This window comes from Dermacentor silvarum, chromosome 2, assembly GCF_013339745.2.
Source record: "Dermacentor silvarum isolate Dsil-2018 chromosome 2, BIME_Dsil_1.4, whole genome shotgun sequence".
In the NCBI taxonomy this organism is placed as follows: domain Eukaryota; kingdom Metazoa; phylum Arthropoda; class Arachnida; order Ixodida; family Ixodidae; genus Dermacentor; species Dermacentor silvarum.
In genome coordinates, this window is record NC_051155.1 from 60,704,262 (window position 1) to 60,716,758 (window position 12,497).

The window sequence follows — 12,497 nt, forward strand, 5'->3', positions numbered from 1 at the left end:
AGCGCAGCTCTCTTCCTTGTGTCTGTACTTACCGAGTGGAGCTGAGTAGCAGAGAAAAAAAAACATTTTTGGCATAGATCGAGTATCGGTGTGGACTAGGTGACTTGTCATTTGTTAACGCTTTGAAGGTCAATTTATTTTGCGACTCCTCATGGGCGTGCACAACCAGCGTGCACGCCTATAGCGTAATCAAACCGTCTATGTGAGCGTACGCAAGAAAACTTGATCGTTGTGGGCCCGTCAGAAAAACCAAGCAAGTCAGAAACTTGCAGTAATCCTTCTTTCCATTGCCTACGAGGGGCAATCAGTTTTTGCGAGCCAAGTCTCGAGAAAAGAAACGCAGGCATGGCAACATCATTTGTATACACCATCATCGTTTGTGTGTACCAGTGCCCGCCTGTGAACAGATGTAATCACACTCCTGTGAGCAACAGACAAGCGAGCATCTAGCAGTGACCCTTCGAGAAATTAGAAACCAGATAAGAGATAAGTTTTACGATTGCAACAAATCGAAGCAGCCTGAGAGACAAAATAAAAACTAACCGCCGTGCAGATACGCAAAGGTTGCTGAAACACCAGCTTCAGTCCAGAAGCTGTGGAATGCAAACCAAGAGACTATGGAGCAAAAAAAAAAAATTCCTTGTATCCACACAGGGTAACAGCACTTACTGGGCAACAGAGTTGAAAAATTGGTGCGTTTTTCAAACATACAGACGGCTCCGTAAATATGCGGCATTGACCATTTGGGACTTGTTTGTGGTGCCCTATATTTATGTCATTGACCCTCAAAGGCTTAACACCTACAACTCATCTACAGCACTGATCACTAGTGCCCATCGTGTGGTCACTGTCTTGGTAAGCATGCTTATGTCAGTGCCATTGTTAGTGGTTTACTTGCAAGCGAAACTTGCTTGGAGATTAACACACTGGGTTATTCAGTCACCATGCCCGCCCTCTAGACAGCAACACTTTGTTGCAACTCCTAAACATTTCATCGATGATCACATGGTATACCTAAGCATTTCCTCAACACTGTTTCAAGAACATTAGTACATTTTACAGTGAAGTTGTTAGTGCGAGTAGAAGCACTAAACACATTACCGTATAATCTCGAGTACGGGCAGCGCCCGTGTAGGGGCCACAGCCCCAACTTGGCAGCCCGAAATATGAAGAAAAGCAATCACATTCGATGCGCTGATGCTGCACTCTGCTGCTAGATGGCGAGAACTGCACTTTTACCTCTGACATCCGGAGCGTGGTCGCAATCGAGGGCTCCTCCATGGTAGAACGCAAGTCGCCAGTACCATCTTTTCATTGTGCGGTTAGTTTTTGCCAAAGAGGTTTTAAAAAAAGTTTTGTTTAGATGGGAGCCCCATAGCTAAAGCTTCTCCTTAAGAATGCTGGCTAATAAGCGCAAAGTGGAGCATCATCGAGTGCTGAGGAGCATGGTGAACATTTTGTCCAAAAGTGCGAAGTGAAACAGCATCGGTATGCAGTGACAAATGGCTTGGAACGCGAAGGCACAGTTGCTTGCAAATGCGAAGCCATGCATTATTTATACGCAGTGATATGAGACACTGGCAGCGCAGGTGTGTGTCTTTTATTGGTGCAAATAAGTACTTGAAGGAACACTTTGTGGAGGATGAGTTTGGTTCACTGTGTGTTTTAGACTCTGGTTTTTGTCGGACATGTCTGCAGTGTTTGAGCACCACAAGTATATGTTGAGTGAGGGGGTGTTTTCTTGTGATGTGTCCAATTTTATCTTGTTATCAGTACTTGCAAATGGTCATTAAACTAGAAAAGCATTCCTCCTAAACACTAGAAAGAAGCTTAGCTTAAACCGATTCTCACTGTGTGTCGGATCCACATATTTTTTATATCTTCCTAATTCATCGTATGCTTTTCGTCTTTCTTTTTCTTCAGGTGCTTCAAGCTTGGGACGTCCCTTATTACACATCCTGTGCACGACAAGCGAAGTGAGTACCATGACAATGTCCCTGTTATCACGTGGTCGTAGCACACCGTGTTCACTTGAATATGGGCTGAGACAGACCCGCTGTGTTACTATGTGGCTTTTGTGTTGTGTTGCTAAGCACGAGCTCACGGGATCAAATTCCGGCAGCAGTGGCCGCATTTTGATGGCGGCGAAATGCAAAAACGCCTGTGTACCGTGCATTGGGTGTACATTAAAGAACCCGAGGTGGTCAAAATTAATCCAGAGTCCCCCACTACAGCATGCCTCATAATTAAATTGTGGTTTTGGCATGTAAAACCCCAGAATCTTATTTTTTAATTTTAGGCCGAGACAGAAGTTGTAATGTCCCCGAAATTTAAAAATAATGAGTGACTTTACTGGTCATCTAGTTGGTACGTATTATTTAGGACTTAAACAGCACACACACTAATTGAATGAGAAAGAAAGATGGCCACAACGCTTTTGATGCTGACAGTCAATTGGGTATGTTCTTTTCTTTTTTTTTAATGCAACAACTTTCATTCAATTCCATGCAAATATTTTGTAATTAGAGCATCTCTGCCTTTTGTGTGTGTTTGAACAGGGCAATCCGAGTTGGGCACCGGAGAACCTGACATTGTCTGCAGTTCTGTGAATTGCAAGTAACTCTTCACAGGCTTAAGAGGAAGTTTTAGCTTTGGGGCTCCTATTGATGAGGTTTGCTGCATTTAAAAGCAAGAGATAGAATCTAGTGACTGTTAATTGCGAATTTTTGATTTAGGTCATCAATTTCTTAATAAACAGTGGTGAAAATCTCAAATTTTAAAAAAACAAAACTATGAAGTTTACAACTCTAACTTGGCGTTGAAAAGATATCACAATTCTGTAAATTGCACCTCTGTAAATTGTACATCTAAAGCGGACAAAATTGATATACATGGCTCTCAACTAAACCACTAATATGTGAGTAGAGCTTTTGCACAACCCTTGTAAACGATGTCACAAATTCACGTAAGATATAAATTGACATATCAAAATTTTCCACTTTGGATGCCCTAACGGGTGCAGTTTACAGACCTCCTACATCTGTTCTTCATGCAGAGCTACGGATTTTTTAACTTTGTGCTTCTATTTTTTTCAAACCTAACATTATTTGAAAATTTCTTCTAACACATACAGGCACTAAATCGAAATTCTGCTTGCAAGAGTCATTAGAAATTAACTTTCTCTCTCAAATGCAACAATTCATTAGGATTGGCCCGGTGGTTATTTCAGAAAAGTGTTTCTGCATTTTCCATGCATTTGAATAGGCGGCATCGGAGTTAGGCCCGAGCTTATTTATTTATTTATTTATTAATACTGTCAACCCTACAATGGGTCATTACAGGAGTGGAAAGTACAGAAAGAACATACAGTAGAACCCCGCTGTTACGTCTTTCACGGGACCGTAAAAAAAAACGTAAGAGCCGGGAAACGCAAGAGCCAGGAAACAGGAAAAATTGAGAAATGGGAGTAGTGTTGAACTGCACACAATATTATTTTAATTCTTATGTGCGACAAAAAGTAGTTTCGCCCGACAGCCAAAGTATCGATTGCGATGAGCTATACAAAGTAAGAATAGTAGTTTTATAGTCCGTATAAACTTGTAAACATTCAGTTATTAAATAATTAACAAACATGGTGTCAGCGCCCACAGGCAAACATGAACACATCACACTTGATGAGCGCGGACACGCGCAGTTAAGCGCCGCTGCAGAAGCGAGCGAAGTGAACTTCGTGCTGTTGTCTATCGCTTCAACCCAAACTGAGCGCCGAGAACACGCAGCACGCACAAGGCCACGAGCCGCAGATGCACCTACACTGCGTAGAATCTGCCCCCACGCAGATCGCTTTCAAGATACGGCCAGCGGGACCGCGCGCCGCCGCGCAGTATGATGCCAGAGCACAACGCTGCCCGCTATCCCCCCCCCCCCCCTCGCTGGTGCCTCGAGCGCAACGGAAGGAGGCGCGCTTCCTCCCTGCTTTTCTTTCGCGCGCGAGACGCAGTTGTCAGCTCCCCTCGCACGCTTTCACTCGCACATTCAGCATACGGACGCGCGGCTTCCCTCGCACGCTTTCACTCGCACATACAGCAAACGGCGCGCGGCGACGTATGCTGTATGTGTGAGTGAATGCGTGCGACGGGAGCCGACGACTGCGTCTCGCGCGCGAAAGAAAGCATACGGCGCGCGGCGACGGCGTTATTGCCCTTGCACTTTATACGGAACATCTATGAGCCAAAAGCAATTTTAGGGCCGCAACGCGTGATAGACATCATCTTTAGATAGCAAAAGCGGATATCAAAGGCCATACTTTTGCTGGCGGAAACCGAAAATACGTAATAAATGTCGCCCCCAGCACTTTGGGCGGCCAATGCCATCGTCAAGCAACCAAGCCAAGCGACATGAAAAGTCAAAATGGCCGCTCGGGCCGGCGCGGTGTGGCAGTTCGCAACGTATGATGCGGGAACGGTCCCACAGTTGCGACGTAACAGCGGGTTTACCAATGCATTGGGTTCTATGGGAGCTGTGCCGGGACCGGCCGAAAACGACGTAACAGCCGGGAAAACGCAGCACCCGGGAACGTAACAGCGGGGTTCTACTGTACAAAGTGGTACATTCCTTGGCAGGTAGGGGAACATCATCATGTTACTTGGCAAAAGTAACATGCGGTATGGATCACAACATTACGCTTGTATTACTGTCTTCATAGTTCAGCAAATATTCTGACAGATGAACACTTTCTAGAAAACCACTATAGAGGTATGTATGCTCATGAACAAATTAAGGTCACAGGGGACAAATTATGTAAAATATATAGACTTAACTTTTTCCTGAAATTCACCTATTGATGATAGTTTGACTATAGTGTCTGGTAGCCCGTTCCATTCATTGATAGCCCTGGGGAAAAAACTAAATTTAAAAGAATCAATACAGACAGAGGGAGGGGGAATGTACATACTGTGTCTGTGTCTAAAATAGGTGTCTGGTTGGATAAAAAAAGTATTCGTTTTTATTTATGCTAACGAAATCGTGAATGACAAGAAAGAGAAATTTCAGTCTTTCGAGGGAAGTTCTAGATTCTAGAGAGGGTAGATTGGCAATTTTGTTAAGTTCTGAGGGGAGTCATGGCGCCGGTACTTATTATAAAAATACCTTAAAGCGAGGCGTTGAATTTTATCAAGTTTAGATTTATTCGTTACCGTGTAAGGGTCCCATATTATTTTGGCGTACTCCAAGATTGGTCTAATTAACGTTTTGTATGCCATAATTTTTATTTCAGGAGTTGCACTGTGAATGCGTCTTCTTAAGGACCATAGTGCATTGCGTGATTTGGTACACACGTCATCGATATGAGCATTCCATTTTAAGTCGGACGCAATAGTAATACCAAGTTATTTACGAGCGGAAACCCTTGTTAAGGAAGTTTTATCAACAGAGTATGTATGAAACAGAGGTTTCTTTTTTCTCGTGACCATCATGACAACAGTTTTTGTGGTGTTTAATACCATTTGCCATGTGTCACACCAGCTTTTTATCTTTTGCAAGTTTATCTCGAGAAGAGTCTGGTCATCGGGATGTTCTACCTTGTTATATAAGACACAATCGTCTGCGAACAGGCGAATGGGTACTGTGATGTTATTTGGCATATCATTAATGAAAATTTAAAAAAGGAGCGGACCCAAAACGCTACCCTGGGGTACACCGGATAGTACCCTTGAGGGATCAGAGCGACAGTTTTCAAGCACAACATACTGTTCTCTGTTGGAGAGGTAGGATGAAAACCATTTAGTGATCATCGGATTTTTGAAAATTTTATTAATCTTTAGGAGCAATTTAGGGTGGGAAACTTTATCGAAGGCTTTGGCGAAGTCAAGAAATATTATGTCTAGTTGTTTGCGTTCGTTCAAGGCACTTGCGAGATCATGTGTTAATTCAACCAACTGAATTATTGTCGAGTGCTGCTTACGGAAACCATGTTGGCAGCGATCCAGGATATTGAAATCAGCGAGGTATATGGATAATTGTTTGGAGACAATATGCTCTAGTAATTTGCCACAAGTACTAATTAATGAAATAGGTCTATAGTTTTTAACATCCAACTTATTACCACTTTTGTGAATCGGAACAATTTTCGCACACTTCCAAGCAGATGGGAAGCAGCCAGTAGAAATTGAAGACTGATAGATAACTGTGAGGTATTTAGCGGTCCACTCTGCATATCTATACAAAAACTCATTAGGAATGTTATCGGGTCCTGGACTCTTTTTGCTATCGATGTTCAATATGAGATTTAATACACCCTGTTCATTTATTTCAATGTCATTCATAGGGGGTTGATTGGGAACTTCGTCAAAATTAGGTAAGGAGCAATCATCTTTAGTATAAACGGTAGATTAGTATAAATGGTAGAGCTAAAGCTTCCTCTTAAGGCACACAACCTTCATTAGTTTCAATCATGACATTTCTAGGAATGAAAATGGCGCAATGAAGAAGGCCCCCGATTCTGCCTGCAACTTTAGTCATTTTAAAGGCCCACTGCAGCAAATATTTGACCTTATACAAAAACCTAGTTTCATGTAGTGTAGATACTTTGAGCAGCCGCTTTGCAAAATTTTACTTTAAAAGTTCCAAGTGGATGCAACACAAAAGGCTGGGAAAAATGGACGTTTTTGATACCAACACTCAGGGAAAATGCTGCTGTCATAATTCACCGTAATTGAGAACATTGAGAACCAGCGCAGTGTAGTGTCTGGCCTAGACATCTCTGAGGTCAGGCAGTGCTTGTGGCACGCTAAACATCTCAGAGGCCATGGTCTGGGATCTGCGTTATATTCATCGACCTCCAATTACGTGCATCATCTATTGATCTGAGCTATTTACAGAAGGCTGTTAATTAAAAGTAATTGACAATTACTAGCGCCATCTTTGCCAAGGTCGTTTCAATGGTACAGGCTACTCAATTATAAAGCCTAAGTGAAGTATCATTGCAGTTGGCCTATAACCATTTTGGTCCGAATTTTGTTTTTGGCATCATAAATTTATATTTTGTGCACCTCAGTGAAAAAAAAAACTAAAAAAGAAATACCACTTTAGCTTTTCGTAGTACATGTAAGCCCTCTGTCACCAACTCTGCGTATTAGTATCACTTTAGTAGACAGCTTGTGACACCTCGGATCCCTAATGACGATGCTGACAAAGCATCGCCACAAATAAATGCTTTCTTCTTCAGATCCCTAAATTCACAATTTTAAATGTATGTGAAAAATTGCCACAAATTATTTTAAGGCTGTTTGCATGCACCCAAAGTCACCCAGCTGGCATTAACCCTTTGCGGTCCGTTGTCAGGCAGGGCCCGACAACGCAATACGGCTGTAGCGGTCCGCTGTCGGGCAATCCCGACAAGGGTGTTCGAGGGTTAAATTTCACGGTTTTCTGACTGCGATGCGCATTCTTTGTATACATGATCTGCAATCTTGTGAGGAATAAATAAACTTTGTTTGTTGAAGTTTACTTCTTTTTGCATTAGGGTGCAGCACAATGTTCAGCACGGCTTCTGGATACCAGAGCGTTCTTACTTGCGCGCGGAACCGCACGTTCGCGCAGTTCGCTGAGAAGCATGACCACTTTCTCACCGCATGCGTTTTACGGTGGTGCATGTAGTGAAAGCTTCTAGAGGTTTCCATTGTCAATAACTTTATTTTGAGGTGCACACAGCTACAGAATCATGGTGATAAAGAACAGCAACATCTGCAGTACTGCCGCAACCTCATCCAACAGCTGGTGAGTGACGCGAGGGCTAGAGCCAAAAAGCGGGGCCCGTCTGCGCGGAAGGAGTGCGAGGAAAGGCTAGATGGGAGGAGCCAATTCATCTACAAGCTCCCAGGTCGTAGCAGCAAGGACTGTGCTGATTGTAGCAATCAAAAAACGAACTGAGGCAGGAGGGAAACTGTGTTTTTCTGCAAAACCTGAAGTAACAACCCTGGCCTGCACCCAGGAGAATGCTTCAAGCAGTATCACACGCTGCTCAAATATCGTTAGAGGAGTTGCCTGCAGAATGCAAGATAAAAAATAAATATCCTGCGAGTTTTTCTTCCACAGTTTGTGGTTTTCTTCGCAGTGCCACAAACTGGCAAAATAGTTTCGGACCAGGACAGCTGGAAAGTGGGTAAAAGTTTTGGACCGCAAAGGGTTAAGGCAGAGGTGTGGCACAGAGCCCTAATCGCAGTGTGCCGCAACATGTGAGCTTTTCTGAAACTTCAGGGAGATCCAGTGGTCTGCAGTGTCAAGTCTAGATATGTTATGTAATCACAGTTGCTGTGACGGTGATTTATAAGATTATATTTTATTTTACAGTAAACTTTTGTTATGACAAACCAAGTTACGTCGAAGTCTTAGGTATCCTCCTGAAACCGAAACACAACTATGGGATATAATCGGACTTCAAGGTGGTTTTTATTGTCTACTGTTATGTTATGAACTTGAAAAACAATTTTTAAATCTTAAATACCACGGTTAAATTGCCAGAAACTGCATCGCCATGTACATGTACGTGAAAAAAATAACAGTCTCTCTTATCTCCTCATGTTTGCTATGGTAAGAACCGCATTTCATTGTTTAAACGCGGAGATGAAGATGGAATATGCGTAGTGCATTGTCATGTTGCTGCCGTGTCCCGTATTGTCACGAGATCTCAGTGATTACGAAACACACCTCAAGGTTGCTTTCGGCCGCCTGGGACGACACAGAGGTCTAAATCAATTGAGTGTCAAATTTCTCGAAAGCGGATAACAAGAATATGGGTAAGCCACTTCTTTACAGTTACACATGCACCGTACTTCATACCCAGAATGAATACCTTGCGTAATCACTTCCGAGTGAACTTCAAAAAAAATGTTAAAGGCAATGTGCAATGTATTGTACAAGGGGTCTTAGGAGGATATGAGGAACAATGTGTGAACATTTGGTTAGTTTCCAACAGACCTAATGCAAAAAAAAGATAACGATCATAAATAAACTAATGCGAACCTCTGCTTTGGTTAGACCGAACTTCCACGTCTACCGCTGACTCATGCCATTCTGCTCGGCGGCAGGCTCACATTGGTAGACTTCAAAGAGGCAACTCTGCTATAGCTACACGAGAAGCTAGTACTAACATATCGGGCAGAAACTTAGAGCTTAACAAAGAAGCCTGAGAGGAAGTTAACGAGTGATGGAAGAGAAAATGTTAGGCATAACATCAAGAAACAGGAAGAAAGCAGTGTGAATTAGAAAGCAAATGGCGGTAGCTAATAATCTGGTGGACATCGAGAGGAATAAATGGAGCTGTGCAGGCCGGTGGTCTGATAGAGTTAGTCAGGTAACCGGTGGTCTGTTAGAATTGCAGGATGGGTGCCTAGGGAAGGGAAATGCGGGAAAAGAAATGGGCAGATGATTAGGCGGTACGATGGGATTGGGAAATTTGCAGGCATAAGATGGAGTCAACTTTTGCAGGACAGGACAGGACTTGGAGAGGCCTTAATCCTACAGTGGATGTAAATAGGCTGATGATCATGCATGAGAAGCAAATGGTGCTTTTGTGGACGTAAACAGCTGTGCCAGTTGTAAATAATGATCTGTAATTCTGCAGAAATGATGCCATAGAAGCAGTAATTGAGGAAGTCTTTGAAGTGCTTCCCTGGTTTGATAATGGTGGTGCAAGCGCTGCCCAGGAGCCACAAACGCCAGCTGTGTTCTTACTTGATGTAGCTGGTAATGTCTTGAATAAGCTTGGTGCATTTTTTTTTTTTTTTTGCAACAACATTAAGACACTGACGAATTTTTGAGGAAGCTAGCTGAAACGTCAACATTCCTGACAGTGCACAGGTTTTCAGATTTGCGCTGGCAAGCAATGATTACTCAATAGCTTAAATGAGAGTGCAGCTTTGTATCATGCAAATGCAGAAAATATGTCTTTTTACATCTGCCTTTTCATTTGATTGCAATTTATCGTGGTTTTGGCATGTAAAACACCATAATGTCAGATTTATTGCAATTGCATTTATTCTTTTGTGTCATGGATCTTTGGGTACACCCAGGAATAGTAGATTTGTGGTTTTGTGGATTGATTCTGTGAAGGATGGACTTCCATTAAGACGTACAAATTTTCATGGTCCTTTCGAGCTTGTTTTAATGGAAGTCTGGTTTATGTTTGCATACCTGCCGACAGCTCCACGTGGGCTGCTGCAGAAGTTATATTGTTGTAACCATAGAAAATTCAGAAAGCAAGAAAGACAGGCACAATAAGATTGACAGAGTGACATAAAGCAAACATCAAGTGCAGTAAAATAGTTTCTAGGGACAACTTTCTTGTTGATAGATTAATTGTTCAGCCAGTCTTAATTAAAAACCCATTTAGTTGCAATCCGCAGATGACGCCCGGTAAAGGATTCCACTGTTCAGTGGTGCTTGGAAAGAAAGAAGGAAAACTTGAAGGATTAAGAAACTTAAAAATAACAAGTAAACTTGAAAGCTTAGATTTTACTTCTGTCTTTCTCTCTGTCAGACTTATCTTGTGATGCAGCACGATTCCTGTGCAATCATTACACCAGAGAAGGTTAACCTTTTAAGGGCAGTAAAAAAAATGAGAACTTGCAGAAAAAATGAAAATTTTTTCTGTTGATTAATTCTGTTGATCATATGAAACAAGACTATGCAGAAATTTACTTCAGAACGGTGACGTTTATTCGAAAAAAAATTTTTACCTTTTAACAAGAGTGCGCTTGGCTGCACGTTTGATCGCATGTTCACAACTTCACTGTTCAATGGGCTCCTTGTGCCATTTGTTGTTGTTTGCAACAAGCACAGATCAACAAACAAGTTTGAAGCACCTTGAGGGCTACTACATGAAAAATAAAACGACACTGGAGGAGTTGAGCTCGTTGTTTGTCTTTTTTACAAGTGCATATTTGATGAGCTCAGCCTATCTTTTGTACGGAAAGGGTTGACTAGCGTTTTACTGGTGCACATGTGTGCAGGTTCCAGCTGAAGGCTTCTGACTATGCCCCGTACCTCTCCCTTGGCTGCTGCATGGACGGGCTAAACGAGATCTTTCGTGCTCTGTATGGTGTCTACCTGGAGACAGAGGACGTCAAGCCAGGAGAGGTTTGGCATGCAGATGTCGTCAAGCTGGTACGTGTCTTAAGAGAGCGGGTAGTTAGGCTTTTTGGTGACGCATAATTAGGTGTGTAGCTTGAGAATGCATGACAGACGGGAGGGCTGACAACAATGTGTCTATCTGCTTTCTTGTCTGTCTTCTGTTCTCACACAGTATGCCTAGCTATAGCAGCTGCCTATTGAGGTTGTGTTCATTGCTTGGCTACTGCAACCTTGAGCGGCCTACTTTCTCTTTTCCATTTATAGCAATCTAGCATTTTATTCTTTTTCGAGTTGCATAAATGTCACAGACCCCGTGAACGAGGTGCCAACGCCGGACCAAATTCCAAAGCCAACTTATCAGCTTCCTAAAATGATCCCACGAAAGCAAGGACAATTAGTAATGGGCCCCTGGTGCGCCAGCGAATGCAGGCTGTGATCCAAAGACCAAGTCCAAGCCCAGAGTTCTCAAAACACAACAAAATGTATTCTTCACACAAGGTAGTTACACACACACATGCACACTTAGGCTAGACACATGACAATGCAATTCAGATGGGTATTTACAAAACACAGGAAAATAATTAACGACAGGCACTAAGAGTCCAACACGTAAAGTACAAAATGAATAGGAACACTAAGGGTCAAATCGTATTCACCCGTGCTGGTCTTGAGTCGGACTATCTCAGCGTAGCTCGAGGCAAATCTCGAAGAAGGAACTTCTGGAAATGCAGACGCTCGATGAACTCGTCAACTAGCTTGCCGGGGAATCCCCTTCTTCCGCAGACAGTCAGTCTTCACGTTACATCTCCTCACTGCCGCGGTCTGATCCCCTTCTGATTCCCGCACGCCATTTTTATAGCTTTCACAGGCGTTCTTGAACCTTCCTGTCGGAGTCGTGATCCCGTAGCATGGCCAAAGCCTGGGAATCTTCTAGTTAATTCTCACATCTTCGACTGCCGCCGTCGGAGCGTCATCGAGGGGGGGGTGATGACTTATCCTCTCTCCCTCTCTGGTTACCGTTGCCTCGTCGATGCTTCTATACGTCTAGACTCCGTTGGTCGTGTCGGCTGTTTGAAGCATATGCGCTCTCCCCATTCTGTTGAAGCTGCCGCGGTGCCGGCGTGTTTCTTTCGCTAACTTGCGTGACGCGCGGCGCACGCCTTGATTACGCACTCTTTTGTTACAGCAAATCTTAACAAAACTGAGGTCGACAAACGTTCTATCACAAAGGTGATGGCCCTTTCTGGAGGTAAAGTGAGACAGAAAATTTCCTTGCCCATGAAAAAAATGGCTGGGAGATTAACGTAAGTTCTCAACTGCTGTCGACATTCTCGCAACCCAGTGAGCATAGACTGACTGTCTGGCAT

General features: G+C 43.2%; 1 protein-coding gene across 1 annotated transcript in view; it reads left to right on the forward strand.

The window, feature by feature from the left end:
- LOC119441521 (mitochondrial intermediate peptidase) overlaps positions 1 to 12,497 on the forward strand; it is a 495,739-nt gene that overhangs the window by 456,223 nt on the left and 27,019 nt on the right. Inside the window, exons 10-11 of the mRNA XM_037706135.2 lie at positions 1,924 to 1,976; positions 11,010 to 11,163. Of these exons, the coding sequence (XP_037562063.1) occupies positions 1,924 to 1,976; positions 11,010 to 11,163 (207 nt within the window). The remainder of the gene's footprint in view (positions 1 to 1,923; positions 1,977 to 11,009; positions 11,164 to 12,497) is intronic.